At 40.7% G+C, this 24,030-nt stretch overlaps 1 protein-coding gene across 4 annotated transcripts in view; it reads right to left on the reverse strand.

Annotated features, from left to right (window-relative positions):
• Positions 1 to 24,030, reverse strand: part of TRABD (TraB domain containing) — a 39,621-nt gene continuing 15,591 nt past the window's right edge. For 3 of the 4 annotated variants that reach the window (XM_052790871.1, XM_052790869.1, XM_052790870.1), the window contains exons 4-10: positions 22,110 to 22,276; positions 20,974 to 21,114; positions 13,685 to 13,795; positions 12,418 to 12,557; positions 9,991 to 10,163; positions 7,634 to 7,745; positions 1 to 4,544 (exon numbers count right to left, since the gene is read on the reverse strand). In XM_052790871.1, coding sequence (XP_052646831.1) covers positions 4,367 to 4,544; positions 7,634 to 7,745; positions 9,991 to 10,163; positions 12,418 to 12,557; positions 13,685 to 13,795; positions 20,974 to 21,114; positions 22,110 to 22,276 — 1,022 coding nt within the window. In that variant the 3' untranslated portion in view covers positions 1 to 4,366. Of the gene's footprint in view, positions 4,545 to 7,633; positions 7,746 to 9,990; positions 10,164 to 12,417; positions 12,558 to 13,684; positions 13,796 to 20,973; positions 21,115 to 22,109; positions 22,277 to 22,408; positions 22,546 to 24,030 lie in introns of all 4 variants that reach the window. The other variant, XM_052790872.1, reaches the window with a different exon arrangement.

Here is a 24,030-nt window from a genome sequence, read left to right on the forward strand (position 1 = left end):
TCAAGTCTAAAATTAAAGTTTATTTCAGTTTTAGAAAGAAACAGGAAAATACATACATGAGTATCTTAGTTACACAAGTGACAAGTGTGTTGTTTCTCTTTCAGGTGTAGTTCCCACTACTGCCTGGCACTTTGAGATAACTTGATATATTTCTCAGTGCCTTTTGGATGTTTTACAATACACACACAGAAAAACAGCTTCCAATGGAAATCTGGGCAATATTAATCCACCTCAAAAATAAATTTTTTAATTTGGTTCAGTATTTGGTATAGAAAGGATATATCAAACATGACCTAGGCCAGCAGTATGCATGTAACGCTGGTGAACAATACACTCCGCAAACAGGCAGCTGCCTTCCATGTGCAGGTGTGCAAACTGAGGCTGCCTGACTGAGCACTGCTTGATAGCTCATGTGCTGTGCAGCATGTCATCTGCCAGTCCCATGGATGGTATTTGACTACAGTACGTAAAATTTTTTTCTTTCACCTAAATGGCTTACCCAGCACTCCTTTGCAGATGCAGCTCCAAGTGCAACTGAAGGGAAGTTTGCCTGATCAAGGAAAACAGGACTGCACTTTGCTTCACACACATACAATCAAGAAGTATGGAGCACTGATTGACAAAGTATACAATCAGCAGACTATCTGTATGGAATATAGCTTATCATATATACTTACTTTCAGTATGAATATAGGGTCTTATTATTAGCTTTTTTTTTAAAAAAGTAACGGTCACATTGATTTAGCTAGCTCAGTTTGAAAGATTAAACTCTTTGCCACTAATTCAACATCTTTTCCACTCAAAGGGTATTTACTTTCCATGCAGCGGCCAGCACTGTAAGCACAAGTGACTGTGCCTGATTGTTAGGCCAGTGTCTGAGCGCTTCGCTGGACTGGGACTAAGGCCATCAGCTCCTTGCACAACTGAGCACTGGAGAGACATTAAAAGAAAAGCAACAACAACAACAACAAGTCAACTCACCATGCCTAACTCTGGACTTTGAATTTAGGTACTCACGTTGAGAAGTCAGTCTCCCTGCATGTTTAGTAGGGCAGGGAAACTCATCCTTTCTTCTCTTAACCAATTACATATGGTAGGTTGAGAAACCAGTTTCCCTACTTCAACATTACACTCAGATGCTCCTCAGTGGGAGGTATTTACTCCAACTGACATTCAGAAAAATGTGTTAGATGGTGAAATTATCACATACTAGGTCTAGATAACCAGTGTTTGTTCTCAATAAAAATATTGATTAATAAGGAAAACAAATGCCTTCAACAGAAATGGTGGTTAAAATATTTTATTTTTTATATCATAGAACATACTGCTGTTTACTTTAAATCACTTTAGAGTAAAGGCACACATTGTTAAAAATACTTCAAATTTACATCACATGTACAAATGCATAAAACAGATGTACATGTCACCAAAAAAAATACAATATGGCTTCATAAGGTTGAGGCGGGGCTGGGACAATTCAACATAAATTTTACAGGATGCTGTTAACACTGAAAAGACTGACTAGAACAGAAAAGAATGGACCTAAAACACTGATTATGTTACATAAACAGTACAACACATCAGATACACAACATTGAGCATTCGTGTATGGATTCATAGGACTGTTAGTTCTGCAAATTCATGAGGCTTTCCAGCGCCACTGAGTAAACAGTGCATACATATGATCTGCCAGTCTGCAACAGTGGGAAAATAAATCGCAAATTCTCCGTCCACAAACAGGCTCCTTGAAGAATCTGCTGATATGTTTAATTAAAAAAAAAAGAGTGAAACAGTAGGCATAAGGTATTAACTGGAGAGAATAACTGAATAATGAACGGACAACTTACATGGTAATCACTTCTGGCTAAAAAGCATAAAACATTAAGTCTGCAAGAATGCTCCATGACAATCATTTAGCATTAGTCCCACCCAAGTTTAAGGCTCATATCTAAAATTTACCTTAGATTTGTTTTCCTTTGTGTAAAATTACCTGAGCACAGATATCAAAGATCTACAGAGCTTTTAAAATATCTGCAGATACCTTAAAAATCTGTAGATAACTTAAAGCAAAACATCAATATATTGAATTCTACCAGCTAAAAATTCTCAAAAAAACAACGAACAAAACAATATTTTGGTATGTCAGTAAAGCCAGGAGAAGAATGAGCTTAAGCTTTTGTTTTCATCTTTTAAAAATGTACATAAAATGTAATAGAATTATTAAAATACGACTGCTTAATTGTAAACAATACATTAAACCTTTAAAAAAAAAATCATGAATCAAAATTCAGGCAGTCACTCTAGTCTTCTATAAATTGTTTACAAATGCTGCTTTTCTTCTTGCTAGAGATGGCTGGTGGTTTCTTAAGCACTGATAGATGGAAAATAAAAGGACCCGCCTCCACTATATTCTATATTATCATTTCCACTTTGTGTCCTAGAAGTGTGAATTGCTGCCATTCTCATTTGCTAAGGTTTATTCCCTGCACAACTGTAAGGCCCAGATCCAGAAAAGCACCTAGCATCATCTTAAGAGCTCTGCAGGATTGGGTTAGTTTTAATAGGTTTAAAGATAAACATGCACTTAAATGATTTGCTGCACTGGAACTCATAAAATTTTCACAGTGCAAGGCAGAAAAGCATCAGGTTGCATGGACAGACCACCTCCCAGTAAAGTCAATGCCATCACAGAGAGGAGCATTAGACCCTTAATTTCATATAAAAAGCTTGAAAAGAGACAACACTGCACAGAAGATACACGTACATACTTTCAGCAAACAATAAGACTATGGGACAATTTCCAACACAAGGCTTTGGAAATACACCCTACTAGAAGCGGTTTGTTGATTTTATTGAACCAACTGAAAACAACAAAGAAACACAAAACATCACCTTTTCCTCCTCCTGCCTCACACACTGGTTCCTATCTTTCATTCCCAAAAGAAATCAATACAGATAAAAACTTCACTTTAAGCAATGAGCAACGGTGTATGAGCCTGAGGAGCAAATGGGACTCTTCCATTCAAATACATCAGGTTAAAACTTTGATATGACATTACAGTTACTTGTATTATTGAACTGGGACTAGCTGATGGCAGAGGGCACTTTACAATCATTGACAATCCTGTATAAAGGGTACCAAAAAAATTCCTATGAAATATGAACCTAGGATTAGAAAAAAAAAAAATAGATTGATGATGGATGGCTGTCCTGGATAATTAAGAAAGAAAATCACAGCAGTTTGAAGTACCCATAATTCTATGTATAAATAGCAGGTAATCCAAATAAAATGCTACAGCTAGTTTGAAAAACTAAACTGAACACTGCTTTTCTATTAAATAGATTAAAATATTCATCCACTGAGAAATTACATTGATAAATAAAATATTTTCATGTATCAAAAATGAGGGGCAGGTGCTATCAATTCCAGACTTCTTGTCCCAATAATGAAAGGTCTGAGAAACAAAAGTAAATTGTATGAGAAACAAAAGGAAATTGTACAGTAGTTCTAGTCTCTTAAATTTACAATACTGAATCCAGCAGGATTTGGCTAAATAATAGTTTAAATAAGCTAATCTAAAGGAACAGAGTGTCCTGTAAACATCTGACACAAACCACATCGTGTTCTGATGGTGTGGCTATACCTTCTCTATGCAGGAGAAAGACAATTCAACTGGTGGTGGTAACAAGGGATGCAATCTAAAGGCAACGTTCCTGTTCTTCAGTAAGGCTTGTAAAAAATTTGAGCAGTGTACGTACGACAGCCTGTACAATTCTGAAATTTTTGGAAAGCTCTTAAGTTTAAAAAAAGCCTAAATGTTTTAAGTATAAAACACACATTGAGAAGATGTCCTTCTAAATTACATGTAAAAGGGTCTGGCACCAGAAATGACCACTAGGTATTATTATACCCAAGGGAAAAAAGCAAAGAATCACTCAAGACAAGCATCCCTGAACTTCAGAGCAGATGCAGCCAATTAGGTTACTTTGTGTTGTTCTGTTCCTCTGGAAAAGAATTAATGAACATACACTCTTTAAGCTGTCTGTACTACATCATCAGTAATATATATTATATATACAGTATGCATATATATAATATATATATTTGTGTACATATTTCTTTTACCTCAATCTGGAATCACGTGGTTTCATGCAACACACTTACCAGGAATCAAACCTATTCATTAGATCATAGCTGGTGTAACTTTAGTATCAAATCTTTTATTATACAGCAACTCAGCATTGCTCAGCATCAATCATCTCTGACTAGAATCCTCAACTCGCTCTTCTTTCAGTCCAGTTCACATTTGTTGCCTCTATCACCCTTTTTCAGCCACCTTCTTCACATAGTGCCTCCACTTGATGTTCAATGCTGAGACCTTATTTCTGTCAGCTTCTGAAGATAGCTCTGTGCTGCTGGCATCGAGAGAATAAACTGAACCGTCCTTTGACCTATTCGGTAGCAGCCATATCCCATCAGTCCAAAAACTGTTGCTTTTATGACAAATTTGAAAATCTTACTTGATGCTGATGGAGGAGGCACACTGAAGCAAAAGATGTAAAACAATGTTAACACCTGCATAGCTGGAAAGAACAGGCATTTTCCAATCAAAACAAGGATCTTTTCTCCCCTTCCCCCTTATAGTGCAGGAGACTTCCAGGTAACAGATGTGTCATGAATGAACAGTGTATTCTTTCATGTTCAAGGGCTACATCCAAATTAAATAGTAACAACAATAATAAATAATAAAGCTTTTTCCACTTATGTATGACACCACTCTTAATGCCTATGGACCTTGAATTGCCCATCACCCTATCAAAGTAACTAAGACAACATCAAGACTTCTTGAAGAATACTAGAAGTTAATGTTGTTTGTCGAACTGTTTATAATGTTACTATGCATATCTCTGCAGAGACAAAAGTCAGAAGACAGACAGGACACAGCCTAAGTGCAACGCCTGTACAGTCAACTCGCTGTCATTCAGGGTAATGGAGGAAAACAGAGCTTGGATATTCTGCATAAGGCATGTCAGGACCTGGTCAGGTTTGTGCAGCCAGAAGGAGCAAGTCTGGAGCCAGGCTGGCCCCTGTGCAGATTCAGAGGGGTGTTTCAGCAAGGTGTACCCCTGGATGCTGGGCAGGCTTATTAGCCTAGCTACAGCTCCCAGCGTGCGGAAGCCAAGCCCCTGCGGCGTTCTTGGCATCCGGAGCTCCACAGAGGACAGTGCAGACAAATCAGAGAGGCTTCGCACGAAGCTGTCCCCAGTCTGGCAGGTATTGCTGGCTTTGAGATCTTCACGGAGCCACTTGGAAGTCTCTGCACTGGCCAGCTGGAAGCCGGAGGGTAAAGGACAACAGGCACACCAGGCCTACCCTTGCCTTCAAGCAGTCTTATTAACTCAGTGTACAAAGCAAGCTGTTAATATTACCTTCAAAATCAAGCTGGCTTTGAAAGCACAGTCACATGGATATGTAGCCCTGCACCTTCACTAACAGGCTCTGCAGTACCTCAGCTGGCCCTGCACCCACAGCATGCCTACACTGCAACTCAGATAATCCTCTCACAGGGGACAGAGAGGTCTCTGCATGTCGTTTCAAAGAAGCCACAAATTCTCATTTATTTGTATCTAGAAAATGTTCCTAATGTATTCAGAAGCAATCAGTTACAGTAGTGCAAAAACATTATGGGCACACTCAAACCAGAGCAGCAACAGCTTTCAGGGCTGCGACCTTCCTTGTGGGAGAAGGAGTCGGACGTTTGCCTTTTCGGAAAGAGGCTCTGCTGAGGACGAGCACCGTGAGATGTGCCGTCTCTGTGCAAGCACAGATGCCCACTGTTGTTGTGCCTTTAGATAGGGCGCCAAGGGATGCACTGAGATTAGGATACAACTAGACTGAGTTTAGGTCCATGTGCTCAAACTAGAGTGAAATTAGTGCCAGTAAGATTTTGCTTATTAAGGGAATATACAGGAAGAGTTTTAAAAAAGCATACACACTGAACAAAGAATGGGGTAAAGGCATCCCTTTACACCTTCTTACATGCTTCTCTACTCTTTCCTCAATTCCAGTCCTCTGCACAATTTAAAAAAATCAACTCATAACAATCTGAAGCAAATAGTAAGGTCTGCTCAAAGTCAGGTTCAATGCATGAACTTAAAAATTGGAAGTCTAAGAAATGTATGTGTTTCTATCCAGACGATTTCCAGGATCACTTTGGAACTTGTAAAACCCAACTAAATACCTGTAAAAGTCTTAAAAACTTTTCACTTTAGAGAGGTGACAACCATTAACATACAAAAAACCCCTGTAACTCTGCTCTGCAACTGCAGTGCAACAGCATGAGGGGTAAAAAAAGTTTAAGGAGAAATAAGTCTCAAATATAGTAGTCTTATGAACATCATTTGCTTCATATTATTTTAGAAAGTCAAATTAATGCAATATTAATGTCTTATGAAAGATACTGGTAACCATTCCCCTTAGTTATGGCACCGGCATGGTAAAGACAATCAAGTTGAAGAGCCTAAAATTTGATGAAAAAGACCCTCAACGTAAACTTGAAGACATGTAATCAGGCTTTCGGCTCTTCAGTTCTGCAATGTCAATGATGCAGCCAACATTAACCATATGGATTTCGGCAACCTCATTTTACAGTTATTTGCGAGGGTGCAGAGGAATATGGACATCTAGTTTGTGACTCCAGGCGAGGCTTAGCCTTGAAAAAGATTTATAAAATGGCTAGGCAGGGCTTCTGTACATTGCATTCTTGCATCCAGATACCAAAAATCTCTCTAAATCATATTTTAGTGCCTAAATACACTGTTTAGTTGGGCCACAGTCTTTTCTGTTTTTCAGAGCCTCTGAAGAGATGAGATGCATATATAAACACAGTAAACGGATATGATAAGGTAAAGTGCCAATATTGGAAAGGCTCTATTATCCTAAGCCACCGCAGACCAGTACTACCAGGTTGTACTATAATCCCTCCTACAATTCTAAAGTCCTGACCTTTGTGGCTTTATAGGATACATATAGTCTGAAGATTTTAGTTCTTCAATTCCTTCTTTTACAAAGCACTTACATCTATTTTAATAGCTACTTTGGAGCGAGAGTTCACCAGATACATGGCTTAAATCAGCCCATATTTAGGTATATGCATTAAATCATGTTATTACTTAAATATATATACAGTTAAAAACAGGCTATGAGCAACTGTGATAGTAAGCTTGCCAGAGCCAGCAGCGTCTTTACACAACAAAAGCTTTGAATCCAACAGTTTATATTTACCTAAGCTAGGCTGGAAGCCTGGTTTTGTTTTCACGATCTTCTACAGCCCTTGTTTGAATTCTTGTTTTAAAAGCCTTAAATGTGGATCAATTGATTTTCTTTCAAGACATGGGCACCTTCTCATCTCTACTTCCCTTGATATCCAACTATTTACTTTTTTCCTTTGATATTTTCTTTTCCTAAGCTGCAAGCACTGCACAGCAAGCAGCGAACTGACAGGGCAGGGATGACAGTAGTGATGTTTCTTCAAGCTGGGACAACCAAAAAAACTGCCCCAACAAACCAATTATTGCTGTCTTTTAGCAAAAGAAGCTGTTACATCAACCCATAGGAAAGGAAGACTGTTACCTCATTATTTCCTGGATGTTTAAGTCAGAGTTCCAGTTCTTTTCAATTCCAGGTACATGACCCATCCCAACAACACCAACTACAACAGCTGGGATATATTTTCTAGGTTCAGCTTGAGAGAGAGATGGAGAAAAAGGAACACATCAGTAAACCAACTAATTTCAAGCTATAAACAAACAGGTAATGTGTGAGATGACAAAATGGAATTTTCCAAGAGGTAGGGACTCTTCTACCAGATATTAAAACTGTTACATACTAAAAGTTAATACTCATCTCACCTACTGCCTCTTATGTTGAAAGTCTAAAGAAAATCAGCATGGTTTCTGGATTTTCAGGAAACATTTGTTTCGGTAAACAGACCTGGCCAGGGCTCATACTCCAGCCTCAGGGTGAGAGGCTCAGTAGATGCAAGCTAAATTAATTTCTTTCCTTCCCTGTGTGAGTCATGTTTCTGTACTGCTTATCAGGAACAGCCTTGGTCTTTGCTGTCTCCTGAACAGAGAGCTTTCTCCACTACTTCCGACAGTGGCAGCTGGCACACATCCAACCTGTGACAAGACCTGGGCTAACAAGCAGAATGAACAATCAGAGAACAGCACTTGAGACCATGCCTGCCCCTGTTAAGTTTACTGTTACAGACCTGGCCTCAGTAGGTAACAGCAAAACCCATCCCATTCGTGTGCAGCAGCTAGCCAGTCATCATTAGACCACTGCAACATGTGCCAGCTCCCACCCTCACCTCCCATCTACCATCCAAATTCCACAACACCCAGTGGAAGTGAAAATGTTGTTCCTGGAAGTTTTGGGATTACCTCTCCCCCAATGAAAAAATGGCACCACACCACGATAAAAATAATTCACAGAAAACTTTCTAAGTGATAGTAATCAGGCTGCTTTCCTATGGGGAAAATTATACATAAATATAATAAACAAATATAAAATGTAAGTTCCACTGCCTTGCTTTAAATATCCACCGTTGGTTTTTCCAGAAGTAAGTAAAAAAATTTGAAAAGCAGGTCCCCCCCCAAATGAAACAAAACTGTATTGAAAACTCTAGAACTATTATAAACCTTTTCAAAATTGTTTCTTTGGCCTTACCTACAACAGCAAATGGTTTGGACAATGGTGACGATGCCCCATTTCTGCTCATTTGAATTGTGGGGTTTTGTATTTTACTACGAATCTTAAGTATATGATTTGTCTTCCCCCCCGCCCCCCCTTTTTTCGTTTTGCCTCTCATGAGCATGAATGCATAGAACAGACTGTGTGTCTGTAACATAAATGCACAGCTTCTAAACAAAACTGTCTCTGGCACTGTCTCTTGTTAACTAAGAGACTGAGACACATGAATATTAGTCAGGTAGTCCCTCACATTCTTGTCTTTTATGGTCCCACCTTCCGAGTCCTTCATAATGCATATAAACCCCTTCCAGTTTCACAGGCATTCACTAAACCAGTGATCCAGAGACTGAGCGTTTAAGAAGGTAGGTGTAAGGGGGAGGGCGAGAGCAGGGAATTGCTAAACAATTCCTTTTGTGGCTCATGACCCAGCCAGGACCAACAATAAAACTAAATTTTCAGCCTGCTCTTTAGACCAAGTAACTGAATGCAGCTGTGCCTCTTCCAGTCATATCAACTGAGCTAACAGGAAATACTGTATGTTTGGACAAACTTTATGAAGGCAGCACTGAGGTAATATTAGGCAAGGGATGTACAAGAACACAAGCGCAATCCCCTTGCTATTTTTTCAATCACAAGACAGTGCCAGAGGTCTGCACTCAAGTGATTACAAACAGTATCTTAAGACAGCAAATAAGAGGTAACCCATACCTCAGTATGCTTATATATAGGAAGGGCATGCAGATCACATACAGCAGCAAAGTACTTCCAAAGACTAAAGAAATGCAGTTATACTGTATGCTTATACCTTCCTGAAACATGCAGTCACACGTTTCAAGCAAGAAATGTGTTTCTGAGCAGCTAGTGATGACAATGAATTTGTTAAGGTAACAAGGTGGAAGTGAGATAGGCAACATAAGACTGTCCTGTGCTGTAATACCAGATGCCTGCCTTTTGAAAAAGTTGTCAGGCTAATTAGTATTTTCCAGTTTTAAACAGGACAATGAGAAAGGAATCATAATTGGAGTCCACTGCTCTACAAAAATTCTTTACTTCTATAGGTGGTTGCAACAGAGGATTAATATCCCTGTTTAATTTTTTTAAGCACTGTAATCTTATGTGACATGTGGCACACATGAATGGAACAGAACATCCCAGTGTTCCTGAGAAGAACTGAACCTTGGACTAGCACACAAAGAACACCTTGCTGGTTATGACATCTGCTTTAAAACAATTACTTTCTGAAGCTTGAGGTAGTTCTATCTGTTTTGCTGCTTGCTTCAGCATGTAGGTCAAGTAAATATCTCGTTCCGAGACAATCGTTCGATGAAGATCAGGAAATTCTCCAATCATTTCTGCCATCATCTGCTCCAGTAAATCCTTCTGTTTGCACTTCTCCACATCATCTTTACTGAAAGAAAGGTAAGTTTTCTCAGTATCTGTTATGCTTTTAAAGCCCAATACAGACAAACCAATGAATAAAAACAATTGGGTATTATACACATTCTTCACATAAACCCACACGCTTCAGTTCTCCCCCAGTTCTCTTCAGAAGCAAAACAAACTCCCTAAACCTGTAAAACTGGGTACCTAACAATGCCTCTACAGTAAGGGAAAGGGAAAAAAGAAAGGTCACTTGCCTTAAGGCAGTGCTAGTGGATTTTCACCCTTCCTAGTTTGAAAGCTGACAACTCAACTGAGCAAAAGCACTAGAGCTTCAAACGAAATAGTTTTTGTGGTGCCCCACTTTCAGTGTACATTAGTAAGCTTAGAAGAGGCAACACAGAGCACTCCCAAGGAAGCAGATCTGATCACTGAACACACGGAGGCTCTATTTAAGGAACAAAAAAAGCACACCATAAGGCACAGTCTGAGGGGATGGAGAGTTCTGCAGGTTCCTAGTGTCAATCACAGGTCTTCAACAGGGAAGTCAAAGTTATAAATAAATTCTCTGAACAGAAGAATAGGAAATGGGCTGGAAATAAATAAAAACTGCAGGAGTAAATGTAATGAGCTTTTCTATTTTTTTATAGGTGCTGTTAACCTTCTGTTTGCACCCACAGCTGTGGTACAGTCATAGTTTCTGGCAACAGAATCATCTGTTTTTGCATCACTGTCTACTGACAAATGATGCCAAACGTGCTTTCTTTATTTTCCAAGATCAAAAGGACACTACAAATGTCAACAGGGACAACCAAAAGAAGAAATGCATTGCTAGCTTTCAACAGATCATAGAAAAACTATCAGACTGACGCAAATTTGATGCTGAACTATTACTCCATTTTCTGTGGAATCTCATGTTGACGGCTGGGTGCACAATACCCCCCCCCCCCAACAACTTCCCAATTATAAACATCTTTCCTTTTCAGCCCCTACCCACACGTTACTTTTCAAAATCAATGTAGCAAATAAATCAATTGTATGACAACTGAGATGCCATGTCCAAGCTTCAGTGGGAAGCTAGTGTGCATATACTGTAATTCTCTTAATATTGCAGTTGAAAACCAAAATGTTCTTAGGATGGATAAAAGAATGGGAGAAGTTGCAGAGAAATATATCCTCCAATGGCCTCCAAAAGCCTGCAAATAGTTTCATGCTGGTATTAGACTAGTAAGAAAACTTACTCTGCACATGAACTGTAGTTAATGGATTGAAAGAGGGTCAAACTCATTTTACAGATCAATGTAACAGCAAGTATTTACAGGAAAGGACAATTAAGTAAATGCTAAAACTGGAAAACGGAAGGTCTGATTGACCAGACTACAGTTTGAACCCTGGCCCAATTTTAAAAGCCTGGAAAAAATGCCACAGATCACTTCATGAGCTGTGCAGAGCTCTGGTCATAGGGTATGAGAGCGGCACTGAGATTCAGGGACCATGTGCACAGGGAAGCCATTTCTGGCAAGCCTCCCACCACTGTGAGTCTCATACAAGCAGACTGAATTTAGAAGGACAGCTGTGCATGTGTTCTCACCCAGTTCAAGCAAGTTATCGCACACCTACTTGTGAAGAGAGGAAGCACAGAGATGTCTCTGAAGGGCAGGGGAAAACAAATTGAGCAAGAGAATAGCTGTCTGAGAAATATTACTGTAAGGCAAAAGTTCCTAACAATGTCCCTGTATAAAGGCAATAGTCATTAAGAGTCCACATGTTGTCCACAGACTTCAAACATTTTCTCTTGTTCCAAAAATCTGCTCAGACAGCAGATTCAGTTCTCAAGCTGCCCTGATCCGGATGTGACAGCACAGCAGGCCCACGTCCTTTGGAAATCTTAAGGAGGTATAAATTAGCATACCGAGGCCCTACTCTCTTCTATTTATAATATCCACACACAGTAGTGGGAAAGATTTTATTTTCAGCATAAAAATAAAAAAAATAAAGTTTTTTTCTTAAGTACACTAGGAATTCTCCAGCACTGAATCTCTCATTTCACCTGGAAGTAATGTATCAAAAGACAATTAAAGGAAGAGCTGGAATACGATCAGAAAGCCAGCTTTCTTTTCAAAAATATGGATTATTGCAGGGTAGTTTGTATACTTATCCTTCTCACCAACTTCAAGTTTCACTGCATCAGGCTGGGTACCAAGGACTTCCAGCTTGTACTAAAGTCAAACTGAAGAATTGAACAATTCACCCCGATAAACACGTGGCAAGCTTATTCATACCTGATTGGGTCAGATAAGAAGCAAAGGCCCCAGGCAAGCTTGACTTTTTGCCAGAAAGAAAGTGCAGCAATTGCTCTCTTAAATGTAACAGGGATGGGTCGGTCTCCAAGATGGAATTTACAGAAAGGTACTTTACTGGCCTGAAAGAGAAGATACAAATCACGAGTCAACATTTCATACTGCAGCACAGTACATCCTTATTAAGAGAAAATTTGTTTTATTGTGTTATATAAGGCATCTTAAAAAAGAGCAAGTAGTGTCATACTTCAACATTAAAAAAATATTTTGGCTTTGCAGTAAATAAAATTTCCAAAATACTACTTCATAAAGGAATACATCAGCTACAAGATGCAGCAGGTATTACAGTAAAAACATTAAGTTGTAATGCTACACTCTTTAGGTTACTATTACCAAAGCAGAAAGCTTCTGTTTATGACTACTTAAGGTGAACAGATGGGCCTCAATATCTATCTGGGTCTGAATAAAGTCGAGGGTGAAACAACTGTGGTCATTTTGCTTTTACCGAGGATTTGTCAGGATCACTAACCTATCAGTTTATCATATTAAAATATATTCAAGAAGGAGCTATTAAGGGTAAATACACCAAATTATTCCAGATTCTTTAACAGCTATGTTATCTCAGATTTCCTTACTACATTCTGCAAGGTCGATACATATACTGAAAATAGTGTCTCAGTATTTCCAGACAAAAACAAGAGTAGCTGTGATACACAGTAGAAGTCCAGCTACTATTTACTTCCCAGTATCACAGCTGGCAGTAGTACAAAAGGGAATGTTAAAAGACCAGATAGGACTAACAGACCAGTCAGATATTTCACTTCCCCAACCAATCTTTCTAGATGAATGTGTTAGATCTCATTAATGCTTTAGAGTTGGTTTTCACAGCCTGAAACCCTGACACCACCAACAGTGGAACCAGGATCCATATCCAGAATCCAAAACCAATTGTTTAACAGGAACAAAATAAATAATTAATGAAATGAAAACAAATGCCATCAGAAATATCAGGAAAAACCCTTATCATTTGAAGCCTTTTTGGAGTTGCTTTCATGCCACTTAGGGCTACAAACCTCTGTACTTTTGAGTACACTTTGAAGCCGAAGATGATTCTCACTACTTCATAGCCTTCAGCACAAGTATGGCCAGAGTGCTCTTTTCTAGTCACTAACAACTGGTTTAATTTAGTTCGACTCTGGGAGCAAAAGGCCAGTATTTTGACCTCAGAAAAACCATTTCAAGTTCGCACCTCTTTGAAAGCCTCCCTGAATTCTCCTCCTGGGGCCATTCCCAGCTGTTCTGTGATGTGAGCAGAAACCTTCAGAAGCAGCATTTGCATCAATCCAGACATGACTCCATTCTGGTGGAAAAGGGAGAAAAACATTAAAAAAAAAAAAAGAAAAAAGAAAATCAACAAGCTGTGTGGATTTCAAAGAAGAATGTACTGTTCACAGTAAAAAAATAAAAAACATTAATTATCTTAGTGAAGCAGCAGCACCGAAGCTACCTTTTGGAGCCAATTCACTGATCAATACAGCTCTCTTATTTCAGCTTGTATCGGTTGTGAAGTAGATTTCACTTCAGCATGTGGCCAAAGTATTCTCCCTTTCACCAAAAATATATGACAGACTTAAGAAAGGAGGGCAGCCAGACTTGCTCCCATCTGTATTTACTCCACCTGCTGGAAGAACGCATCTGAATAACTGAACGGTAGAACAGCTTATACTGCGCGTTTAATTTTTCTTGATCTATCTAGTTACAGAAAAAAAAAGGACCACAAGAGTATATTCCATTCAATGTGCAGTGAACATCATGTTATAGAGATACTGAAAGGGAAATAGCTAGTGGTCTAATCATAGACACTTCCACAGTCCTGGGAAACACTAGGCTGAGGATTGGTTAGGTTAACAGACACAGAAACACAGAGAATCTACCGCTGTGCAAGAAATTGCAGTGCATGACTTCAGCACATAAGACCTTAGAAAGGACCTCACAGTCCCAAGTACAACTCACTCCCACAAGCAGACTGAAGGCCCCTCCTTGCACGGTCTTACTGCTTTTTGAACAGAGACCTAAAATCAAGGCTCCTCTTTAAAAAAAAAAAAAAAAATTCTCCTATATATACTTATGCAAAATTTCCCTTCCCTATACTTTTACAAAAAGAATGAAAAAACACCTCAAAGAAATCCTTTCAGAGCTGTTCCTTCTGTCCAGCTGTGGCTGTCCTCAACCAGTTATTTTTATGACTAAGACTCAGTGGCTGAGTGCTACCTGTCTCCAGGTGTAACCTGTACCTTGATTACACATCTCCTCCCATTTGGCATCAGTTCATACCACTACCAAAAAGGGCATTCCCCCCTCCCTCGACAAAGGTTAATTTCCTGCTATATCACCAGCTTCACGCAACTGAAGATGAGGTTACACGGGATAGCTTGAGTTAATATAACAGCTTGAAGTTACCAGAGGAAGGTCCTGGTCTCCATTCCTTGCTCCCAGGACCATGCTCAAATGACCCACCCTGGGCCAGATCTGATGCTTGTGTGACCTCTCCAAAGGCTGTAAGCAGTTTCTGCAGTTAGGTGAACTCAAGAGTCACTGAGGATCAGAACTGGCAAAAGAGAGGGGCTATTTTCAAAGCCAACTGATTATCTGCTTTATCATGCTATAAACTAGCAAGCATGGCAGAAAGACAGGGCACTGGGCTCCTGGGGAGAGATGAGGAAGAAAGAGGGCAGTGAGAAAAAAGTTTTTTGGCATCTTTGAGATCCAGTTCAAAAGCCTGGGGGACAAGGGTTTCCAGAAGTTCAGAAAAGATGCTCACAAAGAAAAGAAAACTAGGATAACGCAGCCTGAGGTTTTTGCTGGCTCATCTCCCCTTCAGGATTGATGTATTTGAAGTTGCATTTTTACATCATGACAGAAATATTCATCCCTAGAGGGCTTTAAACTAAAGTTGCCGGGGGAGGGGAACCTCAATCCATCCCACTGCTACCAGTTTGATGCCAGTGCCAGCAATAGATGCCCAGAGCCTGGAGAGGGATCACAGGTCAGCAGGAGAGCACCTGAAGAGCAGCACAAAGGAATTCCAGCCAGTAAGTCAGCTTCATCAGGGGCCCAACTTAAATGCCTCTAGGCAAATGCAAGTAGCATGGGGAATCAACAAGAGGAGTTAGAGACATGCACATGCCTGCAGGGCTATGATCTTATTGGCATCTTGGAGACATGGTGGGATGGCTCCTATGACTGGAGTGTTGGAATGGAAGGATACAGGCTCTTTAGCAAGGACAGGCAGGGGAGACAAGGAGGGGGTGTCACCTTCTATGTCAGTGACCAGCTGGAGTGCATGGAGCTCCGCCTGGGGATGGATGAGGAGCTGACCAAGAGCTTATGGGTCAGGATTAAAGGGAGAGCAGCTTCAGGTGACATTATAGTGGGGGTCTGCTACAGGCCAGGTGGCCAGGACAACTGAGCAGATGAGGCCCTCTATAGACAGATAGGATCAACCTCACAAGCCCTGGTTCTCATGGGGGACTTCAACCACCCTGATATCTGTTGGAAGGAAAGTATGGCAGGGCATAAGCAATCCAGGAGGTTCCTGGAATGTGTTGATGACAAATTCCTTCTCCAAGTGATAGAGGAGCCAATGAGGAAAGCTGCTATGCTGGACCTTGTTCTCACCAACAAGGAGGGGCTGGTGGGTAATGTGAAGCTCAAGGGCAGCCTTGGCTGCAGTGACCACAAAATTGTGGAGTTCAAGATCCTTAGGGCAGTGAGGAAGGTGCACAGCAAGAGATATCCTTGTCTCTAAATTGGAGAGGCATGGATTTGACAGATGGACCACTTAGTGGATAAGGAATTGGCTGGATGGTCGCACTCAAAGAGTTTACAGTCAATGGCTTGATGTCCGAAAGTCGATGTTGAGACCAGTGACAAGCGGCGTTCCTCAGGGGTTGGTATTTGGACCGGCACTGTTTCTTTGTCGGCGACATGGACAGTGGGATTGAGCGCACCCTCAGCAAGTTTGCCAACCACACCAAGCTGTGTGGTGCGGTTGACATGCTGGAGGGAAGGGATACCATCCAGAGGGACCTTGACAGTCTTGAGAGGTGGGCCTCTGTGAACCTCATGAAGTTCAACAAGGCCAAGTGCAAGGTCCTACACATGGGTCGGGGCAATCCCAAGCACAAGTACAGGCTGGGCAATGAGTGGATTGAGAGCAGCCCTGCGGAGAAGGACTTGGGGGTATTAGTACATGAAAAACTGAATATAAGCCAGCAATGGGCGCTCGCAGCCCAGAAAGCCAACCATATCCTGGCCTGCATCAAAAGAAGCATGGCCAGCAGGTCCAAGGAGGTGATTCTGCCCCTCTACTCTGCTCTCATGAGACCCCACCTGGAGTACTGCATTCAGCTCTGGGGCCTCCAACATAAGACAGACATGGACCTGCTCCAGCGAGTCCAGAGGAGGGCCACGAAGATGATCAGGGGGCTGGAGCATCGCCCCTATGAGGACAGGCTGAGAGAGTTGGGGTTGTTCAGCCTGGAGAAGAGAAGGCTTCAGGGAGACCTTACAGCAGCCTTCCAGTACTTAAAGGGGGCCTACAGGAAAGATGGGGAGGGACGCTTTAACAGGGAGTGTAGTGATAGGATGAGGGGTAACAGTTTTAAACTGAAAGAAGGTAGATTTAGATTAAGTATTAGGAAGAAGCTCTTTACCGTGAGGGTGGTGAGACACTGGAACAGGTTGCCCAGAGAGGCTGTGGATGCCCCATCCCTGGAAGCATTCAAGGCCAGGTTGGATGGGGTTTTGAGCAACCTGGTCTAGCGGAAGGTGTCCCTGCCCATGGCAGGGGGTTTGGAACTTGATGATCTTTTAAGGTCCCTTTCCAGCCCATACCATTCTATGATCCTGCTGCCTAACAGAGGGATGCATCTTTGAAGGGTGTCCAAGTCATTTGTGCTCTTAACCTGCATGAAACTCAGTGCCTGCCATATTTGCTCGGCATCAAGGAGGTAAAAGGTGATAAGCAGCTACATGGAGCAGCAACCAGCAACAACTGGCCAGCCAGAAAGTGTTGGGGGATAAAGAGCAAAATGTAGGAAAAATGATGAGAGCAAAACAGTAAAAGAGGTTATTATCAATACCAGACTATTCAATGTCAGATAAAGGAAAGTTGACCACAAAAGAACATGAAATCCTGAGTGGCTGGCAATAATTTCACAGGTTAGACGCAACAGCCATAAACACAGAGCAATGCAAAAGAAGACACTTAACTGCACAGGCACAGGGATGCAGAGCTATTAACACACAGAAGAGAGAAAGCAAAATACTGATTTTATCAGCCCACTGTTCAATAGCAGTCAGAAAGGAAGAAGAGTGAGAAGGGTTACCAGGAAAGGAATGAAACAGAAACATCAATGCACTGCTGTTCAATCTTTAGCAGACTCCTGTCTTAAAAACAAGATACCTGAACTAGAAAATGTGCAAAGAAACACCAAACATATGAGAAGATATTAAATATATTAAATACTGATGAGGCTTGGGAAAGGATGATGGAGGAAGATACACTCTATCAGACACCATGATTAGCATGGAGACAGTGAAAAGGACAGGAAGAGAGAGGAATACCCAGGCAAAGTACAACTGCAGATTTTAATGCCTTTCCCCAGGCATCTGTTACTGGCAGCTGCCAGAAGGCTTCTGAAGCAGATAAATCTTCCACCGGACTCAGCATGGAAATGCTTATACTATATATGGGAACACAGCCTAAGGAGGGGGCCTTGGGGCTACTCTGACTGTATAACAAATCACAGATCCAGCCCGAACTGCAGAACTGCGGGCAGAAACAAACCGTTTGTATTTTAGTCCTCTGGATTTCTTCTTTTAAAAAACCTAATTTCCATGGACACAGCCCTGCGCAAACACAGCCTTGCCACCTGGAGCCTGGAACTGGTTTTCCTACTGCTGCAAGTGCACTGGAGGTTAGGCTTTAAAACGCAAGGGAAGGTAGCAAGTGAAAACAGCCTGTTCCTGTCCATATGGATGTACCCGTCATCTGCCAATTCACATTATATCAATTTTATTTAACAGAACAATCGTGTAGGTTATCTAAACACGGAGGGCTGTATTGCACGGTGCAAAACTAGAGCTTTGTCGCTGGCCAGACGCATTAAAAAAAGCCAACATTACAATATATTCCTACACAGGTGACTTCAGCCTACAGGAGTAGGTTAAAAAGGTGAGGTTGAGCTAAGATTTTGCTGCCACCAGCCCGCTTTCTCTTCTGCCCCAGAACAAGGTTTCTCAACTCCTCCTCTGTGTCAGGACCAGCAATCGTACAGCCACATAGGGACATGATACAGCTAAAAAGCAAGCCCTGTTCAGACTGCCATGCAGCCATGGTATGGACACAGAAGGGACAGTGGAAACAGGAAGCCAGGGCAGAAGATAAGAAAAACCTGTCTTACCAGTTTGGTTTAAGCAAACTGTTACTGTGCATCTTCAGGTAATCAGCATTTGAGCCAGATACCAGTTTGCACTATGTTGCTTTGCTTAATGGAAAGCAAACAGAGAATTCTCTGCAAACAACTGTAAGGGTTTTGAAATTCAAGGAGGAGCTGGAGGAAGGCTGTTTTTAACCTGGAACAGTTGCTTGATAAGCTGTGAATACCAGTGACCCATTGCAAGTGTGTAATGGTTTCATATTAACACTCAGTTTCCAACTTCAATTAAGAGCAATGAAATGCAATTTTACTGCTTAAGGTTTACACAAGTGATTATAAAAAGACAGTTTCCTTTCCTAATTTGATACTCAAGGATGAAAGTTGGAAGCTTTGATTTTTGGTGTAACCCTACGGCCTGAATGCACATTTCAATGAAAGGACAACTGAAGCACAACTGAGCAACTCAACAGCTGGTTTGATTTTTGCTATAGAAAAACAAAGACACTATAATTTAGCATCCTGGTTTTCCCTATATAGCCCATGCTGCTACTAAATGCAAAGGGGAAGGTTGGGGTTTTTTCTTCAGTTGAGACTATAGACAGAGAAAGATACTATTTAAAAGGCACAGTGTCCAAATTTTATTATTTGCATAATCCCTGGTGACAAAGGAGACTAAGATTGAACTGTAACAATAGGAAGGATCTTTGTACTATTCTCTGGCTTTGGAGCCAACACAGTCTGTGTTTCCTACTGTCTGCAACAAGATCACTTCAAGCCCTGGTAGGAAGTGCTAATTACAAAGCTGCCAACATGAATTTACATCCCAGAGGAAAAAAGTCCACCATTTTATTTTCATCATCCTTTTCCTCTTAACAGAGGAGTACAGCAAAAACTGTTGCATTTAGCTTTGATATTAAAAAAAAAAAAAGCTTCTGTGCCTGTTTACTAGGTCAGAAGACTCCCAGCTATGCTGCTCTAGTTGTTGCGAACATGCATTCTTTTGGCTACATGCATCAGAACAATCCACCTTACCTAAAATAAACAGATGGATGCAGTAATTCATGCAATATGCAAGTGTTTTGCAATGTTCCTTCCTTTGACAGGACATAAATAAAGAAAACAGGAAAGACGCATTATTGCCTAACTCTGAGAGTCAGAAAGCCTGCACTAAGACACTATGTGCATGCGCACACACACACACAAGTAGACTAGTCTGTAGCCACTGCAAGTGCTTCTGCGTGGATGCAGATTATATTCTTATGAGGGGTGCAATCCTGGAAATTCCCCAATTACATCAATAAAGCAATTCCAATATGTAATTACCACACAACCAAAATAACAATCTATGAATTTGTTCATTCAACTGGACACTGGAAACTGTTTTTACTATTGACCACATACTGCCATTCTAATCAAATGTCCTGTCATTTTTAAGTCAACTTTGCGCTGTTTCACTGTGCCTACCTTAAAATTACTCAAATACAAGCTAACTGGGCGAAACTGAAAACATACAGAACACTTGTTTTGCACACACATCCCAGACAGTGTCAAACTGCCAGAGCTGTTATAAATTGAATAGAATCCCACACTTTTCAGCCCAGATTTTTCAAAAACCTCCCTGAAGGCCTACTGTCAATTAGAAGCTACTCAAAAGACAAGTGGATGAGAATTAAAAAGAGCGAGCAAGACACTAGGATGAAGAAGGAATGCAACTAAACAGATCATGACAGACAATACCAAAACTAAGTGCTCCCTTAATAGCTGTGATACAGATGCAGATTGCAGAAATAATAATCATATTTAAGTATATTAGCAGAGCATTACAATTACAAAGTTAGACTTGTGTCCTGCAAATGGCGCAACTGTTAAACCCGGGAGGATTCCTGCCAAGGTCAACAACTGCCCCAGAAGCCCTCAATACTCCAGCTGAAAAAAAAAACCCAAACCCAACCCCAAACCTAACTTTGCCACTGTAAAGGTACTCTCACCTAGGTGAACACTATTAGGTTCCCAGCTGGTGGGAACACTGGTTTTGGTTGCAACTTGATGAATTGCTCTTAACACAGACCTTTAATTCTCCCTGTGGGAATCATACCTGCTTTATAGCTTGTTGAAGTTTTTCCAGATTTATTTCTTTGGCTTCTTTTAGTAATGTCTTTTCATCCATCTTTAACATAGAAACTCTGTATTGGCATAGTTCCACCACAACTACATCAGGCTGTACTTCTTGTATTGTCTGAAAAAGATGAATTCATTTACACCAGTTTAAGAAGGATTAAACAGAAATGCAGCCAATATAAATAAACTGTCATGAGAAAAGGGACTTAAAAGCACATTCCAGCAACTATTTTCAATTAAAAGAACAGCGAAAGAGTAAATAAGACTTCTCCAAATAGCTATGTATGGAGAAAAACATTAAGGAAGATGACAGTGAAATGCTTTAGTTACTGGATGCTTTGGGACAGAAAGATGGAGAACGCATTGTGCTGAGGAGTGGGGGGAAGAAAAACTTGATGTTAAACTTTTCACATTCACAAAGTTCCTTTGATCATTCTCTGCGTTTCATTTGCAATCTGAGTTAGAATAAGCTTTCTAAGAACCAGGGTTGATGATTCTGGCACAAGATTCCTCCCCCTCTAGCTCCTGGAGAATAAAGCCACTCTAAACTGCAGACTCTGCATGAGGTACAGTATGAAACAGCTCCTACTTTCACTAGAGCTTCAGACCTATTTGCATCTTGAGAATGGAATCCAAGTTTGGGGCGGTATGGTTTTACAGCTCAGTATTATACACCCTGGGCACAGAGAAGCTGTAAACGGCAGTTTCTGTTCTAGGCTTTGCACCTTCAACACATCCCCATCACAGTCAGTATGCAACCACCACTGCATGCACTATCGATGTGACATGATGCTGTATCGTGACAGGCAACATAAGCTTCACTAGGGGGACTTCTACTTTTAACACTGGCACTGTATCTGCATTTGTTTTTCTAAGGACAAGTAAAAATATTTGAGATGGGAGAGCAATGCACTGCATCAAAAAATTAAGATAATATGTCTGCCTCTTAGTTCATACCACAGCGCTGTTAGCCCTCCAACAGCTAACAAGAAAAAACAGAGTCTGGAGGTTAAGCAAGTCAGAGAACTGGACTTCATTCTACTTAATGATTAAGTTAAGTTAAGCTGACAACATTATGAACATGCTGCTGAAGGTCTCCCACTTAGTATTTACCTTCACTACATCCTTTTTGCTGCTGTCACTGAAGTGGGCTGTTCCAACCACATATACTTTAGAACCATCCTCAGTGTCAAGCTCAGTCACAGTGCTTGGTAAAGTAGGCTTTTTCTGCCTCTTCTTCATCTTCATCTCCAGGAGAATTTTAAATGCATCTGCATCAGCTATAAATGTAAAGAAAAACAGAAAAACACACATGACTATAAAATGCAGGTAAGTAAAACAGAAAATAAAAATGTCACCACTAAACAGCAGAGCAGAGCTAAAAGGCCATTGATTTACCACTGTAATCTTACATTCAATTCTGAGGCTACATCACTGAAAGTGCCACCACTGGAGAGGCTGCCTCCAAGCATGGGTCTCAGTCCAGGTTTCCTACCCTGTGGACACTGGGACAGGTTGTCCACGCAGTTCAGTAAGGGAAAGAGAGAAGCTGTGTGGCAGGTGAGGTGGATAGAGAAGCAAAGAATACTTAGAAAAGGTATACACTAAATTGAAAAAAAAAAAAAAAAAAGGCATTTTTTTAATTCTAGAACAAAAGCGTTCCCTTTTGGGATTTTATCTGTATAAACGATAGCAACACACGTACATTGGTGTGAGTATGCTGGTAAAGTCACCTGCATATAATGGTACATATAGGATACCTACAGTACCAGTCTTAACGTTCTCTCTGATTAACACACCAGGGATCAGTATACAACTGAAAATTAAACCTTAAGAGGTATTCAGGTCAGGAAACCAATCATTCTTCCCTAATTTCAACAACAAACTATTTAAGACCAAAATGGTACAACGTGAGTTTAGCCCATCTATGCCAAGCTTGCCACGGAAGATAGGAAGATCTATCGGTTCCATCACAGTTGCTTGTAAAATGCCAGAAAGCCTCATTAACTGAGATAGAGAAGGTTCGGTTTTACATCAATGGGAAATATAGTAATTTTGAATGAGTCATCTTTAAGCTGTAACGCATCTTAAGAGGAAAAAAAAAAAAGCATCAAGTAGGAAAGCAGAGTTTTATTTCCAACCAACTCTCTTTCTCTGGCAAGCTGCTGCACAAGTTAGCAGAGGTCTCAAGTGGTCCAGAAGCCTGGAATAGGATCATAATCCCAGGGAAAAAAAAAAAGGTTAGTGAACAGTTTGCAGGCAGGATGTTAAAGGTGCAGATAAATTACAGCCTCCTACCATACATTCATTTCATGAATCTGGTTTAACTGTGCGGCTCTGGCCCCAGATCTGTCCCACAAATACTTATCTCAAGATTTTATGTAAAAAAAAAAAACCCAAACCCAAACCAAAAGCCACCCTCCAACATCCTTCTTATTTAGCAGTTTAGCAGCCTACTACTTCATGGTCAATACCCAAGAAAATGGTCTTAGATCAGACCATACTAACTGCAACACATCATGTTGCTGCCAAAACAGAGGGTGATGCTAAGGAGAGGGTGGGGAAAACATGACTGTAAAAGGAAGGAGAAGAGGCAGGGCTGTTACATTTGTAGCACTCTCAGTCACATGATCATAAAAGCAGCCATGGTAGATCAACCAAAATCTATGTAAGCCAATATCCTGCCTCCCACAATGGTCAGAAGCAGATATCTAAGGAAGAACATAAGAAACGGGGAAGTGTGCACAATACCTTCCCCAAATACTCTCCTAGCCTAAAGCCATTTATGGCTCAGATTCCCCCAGTTGAAAGTGGTTTCTACGTATTCAGTAACCCTTAAAGGATTTAATTTCTACTAATTTTTGAAGCCTTCGCCTCATACATGTATTCAGAACTGGACTGAATAAGGTTTCATGTGAAAAAAACCCTGCTATAACAGCATAGTACCAGATGTTATCATTTAAGGACATAATCAAGGAAAAAATTCTCAGAAACAGCTATGGTTTTTATTAAACCAACTTCTGTATCTGGAGAA

Source organism: Harpia harpyja, chromosome 6, assembly GCF_026419915.1.
Source record: "Harpia harpyja isolate bHarHar1 chromosome 6, bHarHar1 primary haplotype, whole genome shotgun sequence".
Taxonomy (NCBI): Eukaryota; Metazoa; Chordata; class Aves; order Accipitriformes; family Accipitridae; genus Harpia; species Harpia harpyja.